Below are 18,678 nucleotides of genomic sequence, written 5' to 3' on the forward strand. Positions count from 1 at the left end.
TAGTTAGAGCTCAGCTGGGGAGGAGGAGCAACATAGGCCACACACACACACACACACACACTCACACACACACACACACTCACACACATATACTTACACACACACACACACACACTCACACACATACACTCACACACATACACTCACACACACACACTCACACACACACACTCACACACACACACACTCTCACACACATACACTCACTCACACACACACTCACATACACTCACACACACACACTCACACTCACACACACACACACACACACACACACACACACACACACACCAGGAGGACGCCATCACATGATTTACCTGTCAGTCCAAATGGATATTAGTCATAGGGCTACATAGTGTCCTGGAGCACCCCCCCTTCTCCACCCCCCATCCATAGGCCAGGCAGTAACCCTTTAATTGCAGACTCCGGGGAAATGAGAAGTGTCCAGGGGAGGGACTGGCCTTGGACGGCCAGAATGCCAATGGGATACTGTGGGAGGGGCTCCTCTAGGTCGCCGCAAGTGACCAGTTCCCACAGAAGAACTTGGATCGTTCCAACAACCTGCTAACTATGTACCCTGACCGGTCCCTTCACCACTGATTCCTTCCCCGGAGGTGGGGGGTGGGGGGTCCATGCCAGACGCAGACCAATAAAAGACAGCAGGTACTCTGGCCCAGGAAGCAAGCTCTGGGCAGGTAGAGATGAAAGAGCCCCACACTGGGGAGAGAGAGTCAGAGGCCTGAGGCAAAGGAGGCCATATATTCCAAGGTTCACAGTGGGTGCTACAGGTGCTGTGGTCAGGGGGGTGAGCTCAGCCCAGACACACCCACACAGTCACTGAGGAAGGCCCTGAGGCATGGATGGAGTGCCAGGGACTCACCCCTGGACAGCCTTGTCTCCAGCATCCGCTGCTGTTTATTGGCATTTCTCTTATCTTTTTTTTGTTTGTTACTTCATTTTCCGCTCTTTAAATAATTAATATAATTCATTTTAAATACAAAATACACAGTGTCCTTTCTCTTCTCTTCCACGTGTTTGGCGAGGTTGGGAAGTGAGTTTTAAATAAGGGTCTCAGCTCTCTGACAAGTCATAAGCACCAGATGGGGGGGCCAAGAGCCCCAGTGCCACCCCTGATGCCCACCCCAGGGGTCCCAAGTCCCACTTCACCCTTCCCCGGGGCGGCCCCTGCCAGGGGGGCTCTCAGTGCCCGGCCCACAGCCTCTTAGATGGTGAGAGGCTCTCTTGGGCGGTGGCACGTGGCTGATGCTATGGGATTCCAGGTGGGCCTGGTTCCGATGGGCAGGGTCAGGTAGACAAGGTCCTAGCCCATGAAGCAGACGGGTCCCAGCAGCACCCCTCCCCGCCGTGCGGGTGCCCCCAGGTCTGAGAAGGAGGCATCCAGCACCGGCAGTTGGTCCAGGACAGGTGTCCGCACCTCCAGCACTGTCCGACCTTGCTGCACCTAGACAAGAAGGAGAGGGGAGGAAGCTTGAGTGTGATGGAGGCGTAAGGATCCCCAACTTCAAGTTCACTACTCCCTTTGAGCACTCTGACATTTAGGGTTCCCTTAGTCCCTGTCTCCCGTACAGACTTGCTAAGTTTCTTCTTAAAACACCTTCCTAAGGGTAGGATTGGGAAAGGTCGGCGTTTGTACGCATGTGTCTGTCTGGCCGTGGGTTTATCTTATCCATGGTTTTTGTGGGTGGTCAGGTGGATGTGCGTCCATATGCTTGTGGGCACACCTATATGGTGACAGTCCGGATGTGTGTGTGTGGCTGTGTGACTATATCCAGCAGGCTCTGGGGACATGTGGAGATTTGACTCTGTGGGTATGCAGCCTGTGTGTACATGTGTCTGCAAGCCGGCAAGACCCGCCCTCTGCGATTCTTGTGTGTGGACCCACGCCTGGATCCCACCAGACATCATGTGGCTTTCGTCCCCACAGTCTGCATTCTATACTCTCTATCCTGCCCAACTCCACACAGCCAGACCAGCGGGTGACAGCCTCACAAACGGAGAAAAGATGGGAGGTGCCAAGGATTTCCTCCTGCTTGGGTTCACAAACGAGGCCCCAGGATGCAGCAGTCAGGAGATCAGAGGACCCTTTGCACTGGGCACACCTGCCGCACACGACCTCTTGCAAAGAGGTCGCTCTGAACACTCAGGTGGTGGCCTGACCCAAGCCCTGGTCTCTTCAATGGCCTCATCCATCTGTGGATGTTGGACCTTGCCTAAGACCGAAGAAGAATCGATGTGCTTGAATTATGTGCTGGCGAAGAATATGGAACAAAAGAACAAAAAAAGAAAGATTCTGTCTTGGAAGCAGTATGGCCAGAATGCTTCTTAGAACCAAGAATGGTGAGGTTTTGTCTCGGGTACTTTGGACATGTTGTTGGGTGAGACCGGTCCCTGGAGAAGGACATCGTGCTTGGTAGTCGAGGGGCAGGGAAAAAGAGGAGCTGCCACAAGATGGATTGACGCAGTGGCTGCAACAGTGGGTTCAGGCATGACAAGACTAGAGAGGCTGTCGCAGGATCAGGCGGGGTTTCATTCCGCCGCACACAGGGTCACGGGGAGTCTGGACAGACTGGACAGCACCTAACAGACTGGATAGCACCTAACTACAGCGACCGCCAGCTACACTCCTCCCCTGCTTCTGGGGCCTCTGCCCCTCACCTTCCTCACCGTCTGGGGCTCAGCCCCACAGGCTCACCAGCCAACCCTTCCTGCTTCTCACCTGACAACCGTCTCTGAATTCCTTGACGTAGGGACTGGTCTCTGGGCTCAGCTCATCCTCATTGGCCCCACGGAGCTTCAGGGGACCATTCCTGGGCCCCCGAGAGCAGGGGTAGGACACGTCCTGATGGGCCCAGACGCTGAGCAGACGCAGGAAGGTGAGCTGGACCACACCCACCAGGGAGCCCTCCGAGTCCACGTAGGAGAACTGGCAGGAGAGAGGGGGGCAAGGTCAAGGGAGACAGAGGCCTGCAGAGGAGCCGGAGCACTGGGGCCAAGGACAGGCAACGAGGGGATTTAGAAAGTTGCCAAGGGAAGGAGACAGCATTGTCTCAGGCCAGGACAGCAGGCTGTGCAGGGGCGAAGGGCACGGAGCTTGCTTGGGTCTCATAGCCCGGCCACCACTCACCCCAAGGGGGCCACGTGCTGGGAGGCAGGGGAAGGGGCGGTCAGGGGGTAGCTCTCACCTGTGTGACATCATCCCTGGGCGTCACGCAGGTTTCTCCTCCTGCCGTAAAGTTGCAGAAAACCCGGAAGGCATCTCGAGCACACCCTTGGTTGGGGTCAACCCAGTACTCTCCTGATGGGGGACGAAGAGGAAGCCTCTGGGTCCCCAGGTCCCACAGCCTCACTTCCTTCCCCAAGGCTGCCCCACCATGTTCTCAATCACCCAGCCCTTCGACTCTCCCCCCACACCCCGCCCTCACAGACCCTAGATTCTTCCTTTCCAACCACAGTTTCCCCATGGCCTGACCCCCCCCCCCACCTGCCCTGTCTCTGCCGGGTTCTCTGACACTCACCCAGCCCCACCAGGAGCACAGGCGCCGTGGATCAGGGGGGAGGAGCACATGCCTGTTCTCATTGCATGCCAGGTGTGGCTTGCTGTGGGCAAGCCTGAGTTCCCTTGTCTTGGCATTCCATTTCCCATGACCTTTTTGAAGCCCCTCGGCCTGCCTATAGACTGGGCTGCTGTTGGGCTGGTGCCCCATGGTTTGCCCATACGAAGTGCTACGAAGTCGCTCCCCGCACACAGTGCCCCCACCCACGGGGTTTCCCAGGCTGCGATCCTCCTGGAGGCAGAGCGCCCGCGGAGCCACTGGTGGCTTCTACTAAGAAGTTACCATCCTCCTGGTTCTCAGTCAAGCCCTATCATTGTGCCCAAACCATGTCACTTGTGCAAAGATCGCAATCCTTCCGCTGTGCCAAGGCCCTCAGCCCCGACCCGGGCCCCAACACCTTCCCCACGACTCTGCAGCACCCTCTCGGGTGGTTCAGTGCCCAGACCACTGTTCAGATTTGACTGGTATTTCCTCTGGCGTGCCGCTGAGGCTGGCACTGACCATCAGGCAGCTCGGGGTGGCACAGCTTCAAGTCCTGGCAGGTGCGGGCAGGGCTGTCCTGGGTCCCCGTGGGCCGCCTCATCTGCTCGATTTCATCCTTCAAGGAGTCGAGGGAGCCGAAGATCTCCTCTAGTCCCCCAGGGCTGCCCGGGGCGCCCCCGGTTGGCACGGCCTGGTCCTCCTGCATCAGGCGGCTTCCATCCACTGAGCGCCGAGTCTTCTTGGGCATCTGGATGGGCAGGGGCTGGATGACCTCGCCCGGCGGGCCCTGCAGGGAGGGACAGGTGGCCAAGGCAGAGAGGATGTCAGGGGGAGGTTCCCAGAAGCAAAGAAACACAGCGAGGAAGCCCACCCAAACTTGTCACTCACCGGGTGTCCTGGTGGGCCCTGGACGCCCTTCTCTCCCTTGGGTCCCCCGGGGCCCTGTCGAGGAAGTAAGTGAGGTCACAGAGGAGTCAGGAGGTCAAGGGTGGGCTCAAGGTCACACCAAGGTCCAGCCAGTCATCGGTAGGGAGTGAGAACCCCACCGGAGAGAATTTGTTTGCCCTGGAGAGGCAGTCGGGGGTCAAAGGTCAAAACTGACTTGGGTCACTCACTGTGGCTCCTTTGGCTCCTTTGGGGCCAGCAGGTCCCTGTGAATGAGGAACAAGGAGGACATGGTCACCGCAGCGTCAGGACAGGGCTCGGAGGAAGGAAAGGCGAGCGATGGGTCCACGGCGCTGTGGTGACTTCGGGAATGGCAGAATTTGGGCAGGGGACGGGTGCTGGGACCATCCCCACGGCTCTGACAGTGGGGCAGGGAGTCCTCGGGGCGTGAGGCCACCCACGGGTGGGCACTGCCTGCTAGACCAGCACTTGCCATCGAGGTTGCCAGCGGATTAGAGACAGGTGTGATGGGGTGTAGAAAAACAGATAGGGTACTCACAGGGAGGCCGGGGGGCCCTCCAGGACCAATGGGGCCCGATGCTCCTGGGATACCCTAGGAAAAGGAGGGCCGGCTTCACCTCGTGTCCCCCCCACTCTCCCCACCTCAGAGTCTCCACCTCCACCTCCTCCCCATTCCCAACGTGAGTCCCCCAACCCTCCTCCAGCCCCCAGCTCACCGTCTCTCCCTTCTGTCCATGGGCGCCCTGAGGGCCAGGAAGCCCCCTGTCACCCTTCTCGCCCTGCTCGCCGGGAGGTCCGATCAGTCCAATGAGACCCGGGTGACCCTGGAGAAGAGGACAGGAGGTCAGGGGGTGCAGCGGGAAGACACTGGGGATGCAGGGGCCTCAGGGCCTCAGAAGCCACAGAGAAAGGTGCAGGGCCTGGGGAGAGGAGGCTGTGAATCTGGATCCTGGGTCTTGGGGCCAGAGCCCTGAAGCAGAAGGGTGGGGTTCTCAGACCCCCCAGAGCTTCCAGTAGTGTGGGGGATGGGAGAGACCCCTGACCACACATCGTACCCACCTTCTCGCCCTTGGCTCCACCGTCTCCTCGGAGGCCAGGAAGCCCAGGTGGTCCCTGTGGGGAGAGAGGACGTCACTCTCTCCAGGGGCTGACCAGTTTCTCACCCCACCATGCCCTACTTGCCCAAGCTGCATCCCACTGCCTCCCCGGGCTCCCAGTACCCCCCAAGCAGGGGTCACTCACCACGGGGCCTGGAGGCCCAGCTTGGCCCGTGGTCCCAGGGCGGCCTTGCTGACCCTGTAGGTTCGAGGGGCCCGCAAGGGTCAGGAGCAGTGTCCTTCATCCTTTCCACACACCCCCACCACTTCACCCCCACGCCTCCATGACTCACCACTGATCCTGGAAGTCCCCTCAGACCATCAGGGCCAGGCTTTCCGGCAGGGCCTGCAGGACCCACAGGGCCCGTCTTCCCTGGGGCACCCACAGCTCCAGGGTCCCCCTGAAACACACACAAGGACTGTGTCCTAAAGGGCCGAGGAGGCGGGTTGGTTGGGACACAGGGGTACAAGGCAGCAGGTAAGCCAGGCCACAGCCCCAGGATCCCCTGGGGCCAGCACAAGAACGGGGACACCATGGTCCCACAGGGACTCAACATGGGTGGGGGGCATGAGGAACTCCTCCAGAGTCGGGAGGGGGGAGGTCTGAGGAGCAAGAGCAAAGGGATGTCCGTGTGTCGAGGGCAGGCAACCTTCCCTTACCTTGGCTCCCTTTCCTCCTTGCCGCCCCTCAGGCCCCTGTGTGCCGGCAGGGCCCTGAGAACAGAGGAAATGGCAGAGATGAGACAGTGCACTGTTGCCTCGGAGCCCATCCTGAGTGACGGGAACCTTGAACGTCCAAGTAGGGCTGTGCTCCCCAGCGGGCACAGTGGCTGAGTCAGACAAGATCTCCAGGCCTTTCCTCCGAGCTCCTGCTATGGTGGACTTAAGCCAGCCACTAGCCTTTCCATCAGCAGCCAGAAGGCTTCTTCACATCACTCAGGGGCGCCAGTGAGGGGGCCAGGCTCCACTGCTTCCTCCCGGCCTGTCCTTCTGGGGACACGTGTACACACACACACACACACACACACACACACACACACACCCTTACACATGCTCAGGCATACACCAGGGGCTGGTTCACAGAGGGTAAGGTTGTCCAAACAGAAAATTCTCTACATTTGGGAAAGAGCCACCACCAGGTGCCCCATCGCCTGTCTCAGCAGCCACTCAGCAAACACCAGCCCTGGCAAGTGCCTGCATTCCAACACCCGGGAACAAAGTTCCCCAAAGATCGCAGCACACTCTGAGACGCACACACACATCCACCCCAAGGACAACCCAGAAGGCAGCTCCCTGCCCATCCCACCGCCCTTGCCCCCTCCACCCACCCCAACAAGGGGGCTGCTTCCCCTGCTTACCCGCTTCCCTAGTGGTCCAGGAGGTCCGTTCTCCCCAGTGGGGCCAGGGGATCCCTAAGGAGGGAAAATAGCAAGGCTGAGTGCTTTCCATCCAGCCAAGGGTGCCCCCAAGAATGGGGCAGAGGCTTGGGATAAGGAGTCTGAAGAACTGGGTCCTTTTTGGGGTGGGGGGGAGAGGGGAAGGAAAGTGGTGCATCACTTACAGGCTGTCCTGGCTCTCCATCTTCCCCGCGGTCACCTTTGTGACCATCTTGACCCTGCAGGGATGATGTAAGGTAAGTCAGGTGGATCTGGGTACAGCTGGCCTCTCCCAACCAACTGTGCCTTCTCCCATCCTAGGACCTCCCTGCTGTGCCCACAACTCCCACACCACTGACCCTCCATAGGCCCCTCCCCTCCCAGGATAAGACTCACCCGAGGGCCACCTTCTCCAGGGGGGCCGGGGTCACCAGGGAAACCAACAGGACCCTAACTCAAAAGAACAGAGGTCAGGCCCACAGCCCCCCAAGACCGCCCAAAGCCAGCACAGGCCCTGAGGGCCACATTCTCCCTCTCAACAGGCAGCAAGGGGCCCCTGCACCTCCGTGTACCCCCTTTCTCCACCTCGTGTGCCCCCTGCTCCAAATGCTTCTAGGGTACTGACTAGGGGCGTCTCTCAGGTTCTCTCTGGGTCCTGGATACTGACTAGGGGTGTCTCTCACTTTCCCTCTCACACTCTGGGTCCTGGGCCCCCATGTCCCTTCTAGGAAATTTCATCTCCAGAACATCCCCTCTAGGCCCCGCCTCCCTCAGCCAGGTCTGGGTCCCTAACACTCCCAAGCGGTTACACTGCACACACCTGCATCCCCAGCTCTCCCATTCCCAAACTCACAGGGTTTCCTTTGGGACCGTCATCGCCTGTGGGGCCTTTAGGCCCCGGTGGCCCCGCCTCCCCAGGCTGTCCAGATTCTCCTTTCTCCCCACGGTCCCCGCGTGGGCCCTAGAGGAGCCATGGAGGTACAGAGGGGCATGTGGAAGTCTTAAACGTCAGGGAGGCTCCCCTGTTACCAGGACATCCTCAGCCTCCTTCCACCACACCCCTCCCTCCGTCACCATAAGAAGCCCACAGAAGCGGAAGCATGCGGGGGTTCCCCTGGCCCCTGTTCCCTTCGGAGACAGGGTGGTGGAGCTCCCGCAGGCCCAGACCTCAGAAGGAATGGCTGGGAGCAGACACCCCTGGGCGCAAAGGATCATGGGCTTGGGCACGGTCACTCACCTTGACACCAGGCTCCCCCTGGACCCCTGGAGATCCGGACTCTCCTGGCTCCCCCTGAAAGGAGACTGAGGTCAAAAATGACTTTCCTCCAAAAATCGACCCCAAGGTTCCCTCCTATCTCATCTTATTCTGCCTCACCAAGCCAAAAGGGGTGCAAGCCCAACCCTCATCACGCCCCAAATACAAAACTTCTCCGTTCACCCCTTTCACAATTACCTTCTCTCCAGGGGGGCCCAGGTTCCCAACACCTCCTGGAGGACCTTGCGGACCCTGGAAGAGGAACAGGGGTCACTGCCGACAGCATCAAGGCCGGGAAGAGGCCCCGAGGTCCGTCAGGAAAGTCAGTGAGCTCGGGAGGGGTCTGCTCCAAGCTCGGCCACTTCTCTGAGGCCAAGCTGGAGCCTGTGGGCCGGGGAAAGGAGGGGTGGCGTTGACCACAGGACTTGAAGGGCAAAGAGGACTCACGTCCGCTCCGTTGGGTCCAGCGGGGCCTCGAGGTCCTGGGGGGCCAGGCGGTCCCTGGGGAGGAACAGATAGATACATCAGAGATGGGGAAGGAAACCGAGAGAAAGGGGGGGTGGCCCAGGGTGAGGGGAAGGGGGCTTGGCAGGAGACCAGCAGGGAGAAAGAGGAGAGGCAGTTGAGCAGGGAGAAAGAGGAGAGGCAGTTGGCAGTCACAAGGGCCAGTGGTCACGGGGGCTGGGGTGGAGCCTGGATGTCAGGGGGTGGTTAGCAGAGTCCTGGGGCCATACTCCATCTGGGCTATACTCACCATGGGGCCCCCATCTCCTGTTTCCCCCTTCTCGCCGGAGGGGCCCGGCAAACCCTGTCCAGGTAAACATAAGGAAGACCCAAGTGAGGCAACACATCCCACCAAGCCCTCTCCCCCACCACCCAGCCCTCCCCAGACCCGCGACAAGGTCTGGGGCAAACATCTGACCCATCTTTCAGTCCCGATCCCCCAGCGCACCTGGAGGCCAATCGGTCCTGGCGGCCCATTAAAGCCTCTTGTTCCTTCGTCACCTTTGGCTCCAAAGTGACCCTGAGGTCCTCGGGCTCCGGGCTCCCCATCTGCTCCCTGAAGGGGGCCAGAGGCAAGGACATAGAGCTCATGGGTCATAGGTCAAGGCTCCTCTATCCACAAACCCCACATCACTGGACACCAAGCCCAGAGTCCCCATTTGTACCCGGCCTCGCCCCTAAGAGCGGAAGAGGAATTGCGGGCAGTCTTAAGCCTGCCAGGGCTGGGCACTCACCGCTGTGCCAGGCTGCCCCACAGAGCCAATGGGCCCAGGAGGTCCCGGAGGGCCCTGGAGGGGAAAGGAGAGTCAGATGGGCAGACAGGGAGGGGAGCGGGCGGGCAGAGGTTCAGGCCGGAGGCGAGAAGGCAGTCTTCAATGTCTTACGTGGTCACCCTTGTTCCCCTTGGCGCCCTTCTGTCCAGGGTCCCCCACCTCACCCTGGAAGAGATGGCATGAGGCAAGATGATGGAGGGGGGCAGAATCGAGAGACGACTGAGACAGGGCTCAGCGTCAGGCCTAGATCAGCAGTCTCATCTAGAAAGATGACTGAGCCCCAGGTGTAGGGGTGCCCTCACCTTGTCTCCATCCTCTCCAGCCACGCCTGGAGGTCCAGCAGGACCGGGCAGTCCCACAGGGCCCTGGACCCCATCACGACCAGTGGGACCCATGGGCCCCTTCTCACCCTATGAAGAGAGAAAGGAGGTCAAGGCCTGGAGCAGCACCCACACCCCACAGGACCCCCTCCGTGGTCCACCACCCCTGGGTGCAGAGAACCCCCTCAATGTCCCTCCCTAGGGGTCCCCTACACTCACCGGGACACCTTTCTCTCCTGCTGCTCCAGGGGGACCCTGTGGTCCTGGGCGTCCTGGGGGACCAATGGGTCCCCCAGATCCTGCTCCACCTCGCTCGCCGGGAGATCCCTGAGGGAAAGATAGAGTCAGACCCTCCGGAAGGAGACCTCAGCCCATCCACACCTGCAGAGCTCCGAGGGCGGTTCCGGGGAGAAGAACCCCAAACTGGATGCATCCTGGCTGATCCCTGGTTCCAGCTTCCCAACCCCATAGACACCACCGAGTCTACATCCAGATGCTGCTCCAGGCCCCTCCTTGTCCAAGCCCCTCCCTCTGGCTCCCAGGGGCCCAGACTCACTGCAGGGCCAGGAGGGCCGGCCGGACCTTCATTCCCCTTCAAACCAGATCCACCCTGTGAAGCAGACATTCCGGCAGCAGGGGTGAGGTGGGAAGGTGGGAAGGGGGTGCCAGAGGCATGCAGGGAAGCAGGATGGCCCGGGGGTGGGGGTGGGGTGGATGGGGAGACACAGGCCAGATGGGTGGAGAAAGTGATACAGGGTGGGGGGGTGGAGGGGCAGGGGAGGCCCCAGCAGTGGGGTCGGGAGTGACACTCACAGCAGTGCCGGGGAGGCCTCTCTCTCCTGGGAATCCCCTCAGACCTGCAGGACCATCCTTCCCTGGGGCCCCAGAGGGACCAGGGTCTCCCTGAAAGGAAACATGGTGAGCCACAGCCCTGTGCCAAACTGGGCAGAGAGCTCCCTGCCCTGCAGACCCCCCGTAGGCCATTCCCTTCAAAAACTCCAACCCCGGTCCCTGTCCCCCCTCTTCCCGGTCTCTCACTGACCTTGGTCCCTTCCTTTCCAGATGTGCCCGGTAGTCCCTGCTCTCCAGGGGGCCCTGGTGGGCCTGGGTGACCTCTCTCCCCCATGGGCCCACTTTCTCCTGCTGCTCCCTGGGAAAAGGGCAGAGAGACCCCAGGCTTGGACCCTTCCCCCCACCCACCCATTGTCTGCCAAAGAAGCCAGACTGGTCATCTTAATACCACACGCAGTCCCATCCATTCACCCACCTCCAGAATCCCTTTATAGCAGCCCCAAGGTTGTGGGGAAATTTCTGGGAGCCCCCCACCCCCGGAACCATCTTCCTTCCCCACTGTGGCATCACTGTGTTTCTGACGAAGACCTTTCTCTTCTCCGAGTTGGGAGGTGAGGAGGGGCAGGCTCAGAACCAGACAAAGCTCAGGATTTGGCCCCAACCCCCAGCCCCCAATATGACTCCATCCCCAGAGCTCCAGGTCAGGCCACCCAGAGGCCGGACTGTGTGATTCAGAGGAGGAAGATGGGCACACAGACAGGTCCCGCCACCTGGATCCATTCTCTCCAAGGGCAGGCGTACCTGAGGTCCCACCACCCCTGGGGGTCCAGGGGGGCCGGTCTTCCCTTGGAAACCCTGAAGGGGGAGAGGAACGAGTGGTCAGTGGAGCCACAGACACAATGGAGGAAAAGCAGGTCCCCACCCCACCCCAGTCCTGGGCGGCAGGCTGCGCCCTGTTGGGTGCTGACCACTCTGCCAGAGGGTCCTCCCGTGGGGTGCACTGACTGAAGATGGACAATCAGGGATCTGACTTACCACTTCTCCTCGCTGGCCCGGGTGTCCCGGCAGGCCATCCTTCCCAGAGGGACCCTGCAAAAGGTTCGGGTGTCAGGTGAACTCCAGGCTGGGGAGGGTAATGGGGGGAAAGGGGCCACAGAACCAAGGTGGGTCAAAGGCCAGAGGTCAGCTTACCGGGGGTCCTTTCGGGCCAGGAAATCCATTGGGACCCTGAGGTCCAGGAAGACCCTAGAGACAGAGATGTTTTGAGTTGCGGGGAGCTAGCCGGGAAACAATGCTTCTTCTCTTGGGGGAGGAACAAGCCAGCCCCACCCGGACTCTCTGGGGACCCTGAGAACAGGGAGGCTACAAGACATACTCACCCTCTCTCCAGCGGGCCCGTGGGGGCCATCGCCACCTGATGTGCCCTGGGGGGGTAGACAGAGTCAGGGAATAAGGAGGCTAGAGGGGTTGAGAGTGAGCTGGGAGGAGGGGCCCAAGTCAGTACCACTGACCTTCGCTCCGGACTTCCCGGTGGCTCCTCGGGGCCCCCGCTGACCCCGTGGGCCCTAGAGAGAGTGGGCAAACTGTCAGAATGACCCATGTGCAACCCCTTTGGACCCTGCTCCCAGCTCCGTCTCCCTGCAGCACTTACCGTGGGGCCACGTTCTCCCCGAGGCCCTGATTTTCCAGATAGGCCCTGGAGAAAAGGAGCAGAGAGCAGTCACCCAGGGCCCGGCCGGGTTCCTCTCCCATGACGTCCCCTTCATGACCCGTCCACCACCCTCCCCACCCCACCCAAGCCCCCCTGTACCTGGCCCCTCCACCACCCTCCCCACCCAAGCTCCCTCTGCCCAACCCGTCCACCACCCTGCCCTCCCAAGCCCCCCTCTACCCAACCCGTCCACCACCCTCCCCTCCCAAGCACCCCTCTACCTCGCCCCTCTACCACCCTGCCCTTCCAAGCCCCCTCTACCCAACCCATCCACCACCCTCCCCTCCCAAGCACCCCTCTACCTCGCCCCTCTACCACCCTGCCCTCCCAAGCCCCCTCTACCCAACCCATCCACCACCCTTCCTCCCTAGCACCCCTCTACCTCGACCCTCCACCACCCTGCCCTCCCAAGCCCCCCTCTACCCAGCCCTCCACCACCCTGCCCTCCCAAGCTCCCCTCTACCCAGCCCCTCCACCACCCTCCCCTCCCAAGCCCCCCTCTACCTGACCCCTCCACCACCCTCCCCTCCCAAGCCCCCCTCTAGCCGGCCCCTCCACCACCCTCCCCTCCCAAGCGCCAGCTTACCCGGGCTCCCTTCTCTCCACTGGCTCCCGGAAACCCAGGAAATCCCAGAGATCCCTGAGGGGGGATGGAGAAGGGGAAAAACTGAGAAGGCAGGAAATCAGGGGCCCAGGAGAGGCAGGGCGGTGGTGTGGGAGTCCTGGGCTCTGCCAAGAACCCATGGCCCCACTGTGCTCTGGGCCTCAGTAGAAGGCGGGCACTGAATGCCCTTTAGGGCCCCCCAGGGAAGGGGAAGGGGAGCAAAGGGACATGGCATCATCACCTTGGGGCCCTGGCGTCCAGGGTAGCCGGGCAGACCGGGAACGCCCAGCTTGCCCTGTGGAGAAGACAGGGGCCGTGAGCACTTGGCCTCTAGGGAGCCGACACACACACACACACACAGACACACACACACACACCAGCAGCAGCAGTACTCCAGCCCCGCCAGCTGCGTGGCCTTCCCCAGGGTAAACTGTGGCCCTCCACTCAAATGCTCAGAGCTCAGCTCCAGATACTTCATCCCACCTTCAGAACCTGCCCTGGTCACCCCGTGCCTCCTGCCCTTCATTCTCTGTGCTTCTTGCTCTGTGGGAGCCTGGGGGCGGTGTCCCCACCTTCTGTTGTCAGCTCCTCGGGCAGCGACCACCTTGATTTCTTATACCCTCCCCTCCACCTTTGGGCGCTCAGAAGGGGCCGTGTCTACAGAAAGCAACGTAGCCCAAGGCCCCTTGACTGACTCACAAGGAGCCCGGGCGGTGTCGGGGTTATACCCTAGGCTGTGATCCGCACGGTCATGGGTCGGAAACCACCAGCAGGAGGGAGACTGGGCTTTGTGCTCCGTCAACAGACCCGGCTCACAGACCCACAGGGCTGGCGATGAGCCAGCAGTGAACTGACTGCCTCCTTGACTCCAGCTTTGACACCCCGAAGCAGCTCCCAGACCTCTCCTGTCGCCCAGACAGGGGTGCCTCATTCCCCATCACCTTCTCGCCAATCAGCCCGGTGGGCCCAGGGTCCCCGTTGGGTCCAGTGCGTCCCTTTGGGCCCTCAGGGCCATCCTCTCCCCTGGAACCAGGAGCTCCAACCTCACCCTGGGCAAGAGAGTGGGGGAGCGAGTGTCAGGGAGTGGGGACGGTGGGCCCCGGCAGCAGAGGTGGGCACGGTGAGAGGACCTGGGAGGGGTGTCCCAGAGGCTCCTGGAGGACAGGAAGGGTGCAGATCCGGGTAAGAGGAGGGTCCCTTCGAGGACAGGAGGCGGCCGTACCCTGCAGAGTGCCTGGGGCTGGGCTGTGTCAGGGGCAGGCTGGTGACTGGGGACTTTGGAGCAAAGGGTCGCGTGGACATGAGTGTGGAGGACAAGTGAAGGGATTTGAACTCACCCTGTCGCCTTTCACGCCCATGTCACCTTTGAACCCAGGAAAGCCATCCTCGCCCTGAGAAAGAAGGGTGATGGAGGGTTGGCAGGTAAAAGGGGAGGTTTCAGGTTGGGGGCAGCATGGAACTGACAGGAGGGAGGGAGGGAGGGAGGGAAATGGGCAGGAATGTTAGGTGGGACCAGGTTTGTGGGAAGACATGTGGGGAGGCACGCTGCTCACCTTTTCACCCTTATGACCTTTCAGACCCCGAATTCCGTCCACGCCCTAGGATATTGAGAGGGTGGGGATCAGAGGGGCTGAGAGACTGAGCCCCGGAGACCTCCCTCTCACTCCCCCGACAGCAATTCTTGATCTTCTCCCTGAGCCTGACGGTTAGTTACCTTGACACCTCGTGGTCCTGGGTACCCTAGAGGACCCTGAGGTCCAGATGGCCCCTGGAAGAAGGAAAAGGGAGCTTTAGCAAAGGAATCTCAGGGGAGGCTGGGGGACAGCACACTGGAGTCTGGACAGGGACTCAGAGCCTGAGGATGGAGAGCTGTGACCAGTCGTGTGACTAAAGAGACCTGGGAATCATGAGGATCCTGAGGCCCCGAGGGCTGTGTGCAGATTCCTTAGGTGGGTGGGAGGAGGCATGGAAAATCTCACCTGGTTTCCTTTGGTTCCAGAAGGACCTTCCTTCCCAGGGTGGCCCTGTGGGTCGAAGAGAGAGTGAGCCCTCTGGCCTCTGGCCTTGTCTACGCTCCCTAACCCTCATTGTCCTGGTGTCATGAACAGGCACCACCAATGACCTCTCAGGGCCCAGAGGTCACACCCTGTCCTGCAGGGTCAAGAGGAACGCGAATCAGAGGAAGGAGGTCACTCACGGGCAGTCCATCTGCGCCAGGCATGCCAGGCAACCCTGGCTTCCCTCGAGGACCCTGCGGGGAGACACGGAGGCTCCGGGTCACGGGAGAGGTCAGCTCCGACCACTCAAGTCCCTGCCAGAAAGGGCCCTCCCTGAGCCCCAACTCTTAACACAGCGTCTGCCCCCACTTCTTGGCACTTACCTTCTCTCCATGGGGGCCAATGGCACCTTGCGGCCCAGGGAGACCCTACACAGCAGGAGAGTGGAGTCAGGCCGGTGACCCTCTCCCCCAGTCAGCCTCCCCATCATGCGAGCCACACTCTGGCCCGCTGCAAAAGCCCAGAGGATCACTGAGTTGGGAAGATGTAGGCAGGGCCACTCGCCTGGGTCCCAGGGGTTCCCTGTTGTCCAGGAGGTCCTGGTTCTCCCTGAGGTCCCTAGAAACAGACAACCAGGCAGGTCAGAGCAAGCCCAGGACAAGGAGCCCAGTCCTAGCAGGGACTATCAAAAGGGCAAAGGAGCAGGCAGCAGGTCAAGTTGGGGACAAAGGAAATGGACCCTTGGCGGGGCCCTTGGGAGTCAAGGGCTGAGGGCACTCACCAAGCTCCCTTTCGGCCCGTGGGGGCCATCCATGCCTCGGACTCCCTGAAACACAGAGGAGGGTGAGCAGGCAGGCGGGGCACTGGCTCCAGGGAGCCCAGCCATTCCAGAGGGTGGGTCCCCCAGTCACATAGCTGTCAGGCCTCAAGTTCGTCCCCAGCCACCACAAACAGCTGGCTCCGACCCGAAGGGTGTGGCCCTGCAGGTCTGTGGGCTTGTGGGTTATCTTTTTGTTTTCCTTCAGAATTTCTGTTGGCTGAGTTCAGGGACCTTGGCACATTGCCCCACATGGGTCCTGGGAGGGCACTTGGGGTTGAAAGTTGAAGGCGGGGTGGGGATGGCTCATAGAGGTCAACCAGCCAATGGAAACTGGTGTGTGTGTGGGCGGGGGGGTGTCAGAATGGACAACAGAGAGTTGGAGAGGTCAGGTGGTAAGGTCAGGATTGGAAGTCATGGAGAGTCACTTACCGGGGGTCCAGGAATACCAGGGGGGCCCTTGGGGCCAAGGAGACCTCGAGGTCCCTGTGTTCAGGGTGGGGGGAAGAGACAGCATGCATGAGAGAAGGTGTCTCTTTATGCCCCTGTCCCTCCCTTGGCATCCCCAAAGCCCCCATCCTACCCGACCTCAGGCCACTCACCGACTCTCCAGGCAGCCCCCGAGGTCCAATCTCTCCATCGTCTCCCTGCAGGAGGAAGGCCGTGTGGAACATTCCTTCCCCTCAGACCTCCCCCAGACATGGCCTCCTCTTTCCACTCACACTTACCCGCTCTCCATCCTCGCCTGGGGGCCCAGCGAGGCCCTGGGTACCAGTCTCTCCCTGGAAAGCAGGGTGGGGTGAGTGGGGGGAATCAAAGGACAGGGAGGGGCCTCAGAGCCCCAACACAGGGGACAAGGACCTTCTTCAGCTGCCAGCTAATTACATTCATCTTCATCCAGCCCCTGCTGGGACCCCACAGATTCCTTCCTTTACCTTGAGACCCTCTACCTCTCCCACCCCCTACAATCCTACAACCTACCCCCCAACCCCCTATTGCCCAGTGCACTCACCCTATGTCCTTTCTCCCCAGGCAGACCTGGGAGTCCGTCAAAACCTCGGTCACCCTGGAGCGGGGAGAGGCAGCCAGAGTGAGGGCCCAGGGAAGTGAGGGGGCTCGGTTATGAAACAAGAAATCAACACAGATGCCCCCATTACCTTCACTCCGGTTTCTCCCGGCATCCCTCGGGCTCCGTCGGCCCCAGCCCGGCCCTGGGAGGAGCCAGAAAAGTGTCAACACAAGCCCAGGTCCAGCCCTCCATGCCCCATCCCTGTCGTCCCCATCCCCGCCCCCTTTCATCCTGCTCCCTGGGCCACTCACTCTCCGGCCGGCTTTTCCAGGAGGTCCTGTGAGGCCCTGGGGTCCTCTCGGGCCCTGGTTGTGGGGGAGAGAGAGGTGGGGGTCAATAGATGCAGATGCAGGGGGCCGCGTTGAGTTAGAGACCAGATGTCATGAGGGTGGTCACCTGAGGCCCCAGGTCTCCAGATTCTCCCTTTAGGCCAGGACTTCCAGGGTGTCCCTGTCAGAAAGACGAGAAGGTGGCCGCATTGAAGGCTACTCTTGACAATGACCTCTCCAGTCCCTCCCCAAACAAAACCATGACACGTCACCCTGACCCCTTTGCAGAAATGTACACACACACACACACACACAATTGCCTACTGCCAAACCCACTCACTCACCAAGGGTCCAGGGCGGCCTGTGTATCCCATGGGGCCAGGGGGGCCCCGGAGCGCCAGCTAGGGGAGCAGGAGACAGCAGGGCTGAGGAAGAGGCTCCTGGGGAGTCCCCAGTCCCAGTACCCTGTCCAAATCACCCACCTGCTCCCTGCTCCCCTTCAACTGCTTCACCTGCTCCGTAGCCTTCCCTCTCTGTCTCAACCTGACCTGGAGCTGCTGATGGTCATCATTCCCACCCATCCCCATCCCTCCAGGCCCCTCTGAGAAGCTTTCCTTCCCACCATGCTCCCCAACATGAGACCCCACTCCCCAACCCTGACTTACCCGAGCCTGCTGCAGGATTGCCTGGGCCTGAGCCTCCTGGGCTGCCACCACAGGGCCTTTGTCCCCGGCACTACTGCCGAAGCGGAACTAGAGGTGGGAAAGGGAGTCAGAGAGAGGCAAGAGGCCCAGGTATCCTTCCAGAAAAATCCATGTGTCCCTCCCAGCCAGAGGCTTCATCTCACATTTCTGCAAGAGCCGTGCCCCCACCCCCATTCTGGAACACCCTTCCTGTCTTCCTGCCACTCTTCCATCGGGTTCTAGAAGACTGCCAAGTTTTCAGAAGACTCAACTCCTGCCCAGTCTCTAGGCCCTCTTCCACAGAGTCTCCCCAAAGCCACCCCACAGCCACGAGGCGAGTCTGATTCATAGGAACCCTGCAGAGGGCTCCCCAGACAGTCCCGTGCAGCAAGTCTCATCCGGTCTTTTCCCAGAGTGGCTGCTGGGCCCAAACTCCTGCCCTTGTGGCTGGTCTCCCAACGCCTAACCAACGAGGCCACCAGGGCCACTCCTGTGACTTTAGATCTCCTAAAATGTTGTTTGCTGCCTGCTTCTAGGTAAGCTAGGGTTGGTTTTAGAAGATTCATAGTTGGTTCTACACGACCAAGCGAGTCCCCCAAACCAGACAGTCCCCAGAGACTCTCCCACAATTCCCGGACACTCTGGTTCTTGATCATGTAACGCCATTCCCCGGGGGGTTTCCCCGTCATCTTCCCCTCAAGCCCCGAAGACAACTCACTGGGAGCATGAGCGAGGTGCCAGGAGGACCGGGGGCCCCATCTGATCCGGGGAGCCCTGCTCGGCCAGGGGGGCCCTGGGGAGAAGAGAGAATGGGAAGGATGCGGTGACACGAGGGAGACGTGATGCTCTTGGCGTTTCTAAAGCTCGCTAAAATAAATAAGCGAAGCGTGGACTCTCCAAGGTCTCTCCTGAACAGGGCCCCTGTGCAGCAAAGCAAGGGTGTGGCAC

General features: G+C 60.7%; 1 protein-coding gene across 1 annotated transcript in view; it reads right to left on the minus strand.

The window, feature by feature from the left end:
* Positions 1–919: 919 nt before the first annotated feature.
* COL11A2 (collagen type XI alpha 2 chain) overlaps positions 920–18,678 on the minus strand; it is a 29,884-nt gene continuing 12,125 nt past the window's right edge. Inside the window, exons 10-64 of the mRNA XM_075553847.1 lie at positions 18,449–18,523; positions 17,713–17,799; positions 17,392–17,448; positions 17,175–17,228; positions 17,030–17,083; positions 16,867–16,920; positions 16,722–16,775; positions 16,438–16,491; positions 16,312–16,356; positions 16,142–16,195; positions 15,674–15,718; positions 15,457–15,510; positions 15,276–15,320; positions 15,093–15,146; positions 14,875–14,919; positions 14,610–14,663; positions 14,449–14,493; positions 14,233–14,286; positions 13,837–13,944; positions 13,137–13,190; positions 12,878–12,931; positions 12,232–12,276; positions 12,092–12,145; positions 11,960–12,004; positions 11,772–11,825; positions 11,616–11,669; positions 11,382–11,435; positions 10,831–10,938; positions 10,602–10,691; positions 10,345–10,398; positions 10,008–10,115; positions 9,771–9,878; positions 9,580–9,633; positions 9,430–9,483; positions 9,144–9,251; positions 8,946–8,999; positions 8,639–8,692; positions 8,390–8,443; positions 8,174–8,227; positions 7,790–7,897; positions 7,333–7,386; positions 7,122–7,175; positions 6,919–6,972; positions 6,221–6,274; positions 5,854–5,961; positions 5,706–5,759; positions 5,523–5,576; positions 5,180–5,287; positions 5,002–5,055; positions 4,673–4,708; positions 4,446–4,499; positions 4,077–4,344; positions 3,204–3,316; positions 2,738–2,944; positions 920–1,462 (exon numbers count right to left, since the gene is read on the minus strand). Coding sequence (XP_075409962.1) covers positions 1,322–1,462; positions 2,738–2,944; positions 3,204–3,316; positions 4,077–4,344; positions 4,446–4,499; positions 4,673–4,708; positions 5,002–5,055; positions 5,180–5,287; positions 5,523–5,576; positions 5,706–5,759; positions 5,854–5,961; positions 6,221–6,274; positions 6,919–6,972; positions 7,122–7,175; positions 7,333–7,386; positions 7,790–7,897; positions 8,174–8,227; positions 8,390–8,443; positions 8,639–8,692; positions 8,946–8,999; positions 9,144–9,251; positions 9,430–9,483; positions 9,580–9,633; positions 9,771–9,878; positions 10,008–10,115; positions 10,345–10,398; positions 10,602–10,691; positions 10,831–10,938; positions 11,382–11,435; positions 11,616–11,669; positions 11,772–11,825; positions 11,960–12,004; positions 12,092–12,145; positions 12,232–12,276; positions 12,878–12,931; positions 13,137–13,190; positions 13,837–13,944; positions 14,233–14,286; positions 14,449–14,493; positions 14,610–14,663; positions 14,875–14,919; positions 15,093–15,146; positions 15,276–15,320; positions 15,457–15,510; positions 15,674–15,718; positions 16,142–16,195; positions 16,312–16,356; positions 16,438–16,491; positions 16,722–16,775; positions 16,867–16,920; positions 17,030–17,083; positions 17,175–17,228; positions 17,392–17,448; positions 17,713–17,799; positions 18,449–18,523 — 3,927 coding nt within the window. The 3' untranslated portion in view covers positions 920–1,321. The remainder of the gene's footprint in view (positions 1,463–2,737; positions 2,945–3,203; positions 3,317–4,076; positions 4,345–4,445; positions 4,500–4,672; positions 4,709–5,001; positions 5,056–5,179; positions 5,288–5,522; positions 5,577–5,705; positions 5,760–5,853; positions 5,962–6,220; positions 6,275–6,918; positions 6,973–7,121; positions 7,176–7,332; positions 7,387–7,789; positions 7,898–8,173; positions 8,228–8,389; positions 8,444–8,638; positions 8,693–8,945; positions 9,000–9,143; positions 9,252–9,429; positions 9,484–9,579; positions 9,634–9,770; positions 9,879–10,007; positions 10,116–10,344; positions 10,399–10,601; positions 10,692–10,830; positions 10,939–11,381; positions 11,436–11,615; positions 11,670–11,771; positions 11,826–11,959; positions 12,005–12,091; positions 12,146–12,231; positions 12,277–12,877; positions 12,932–13,136; positions 13,191–13,836; positions 13,945–14,232; positions 14,287–14,448; positions 14,494–14,609; positions 14,664–14,874; positions 14,920–15,092; positions 15,147–15,275; positions 15,321–15,456; positions 15,511–15,673; positions 15,719–16,141; positions 16,196–16,311; positions 16,357–16,437; positions 16,492–16,721; positions 16,776–16,866; positions 16,921–17,029; positions 17,084–17,174; positions 17,229–17,391; positions 17,449–17,712; positions 17,800–18,448; positions 18,524–18,678) is intronic.

The sequence above is a fragment of the Tenrec ecaudatus genome, chromosome 7 (genome assembly GCF_050624435.1).
Source record: "Tenrec ecaudatus isolate mTenEca1 chromosome 7, mTenEca1.hap1, whole genome shotgun sequence".
Taxonomy (NCBI): domain Eukaryota; kingdom Metazoa; phylum Chordata; class Mammalia; order Afrosoricida; family Tenrecidae; genus Tenrec; species Tenrec ecaudatus.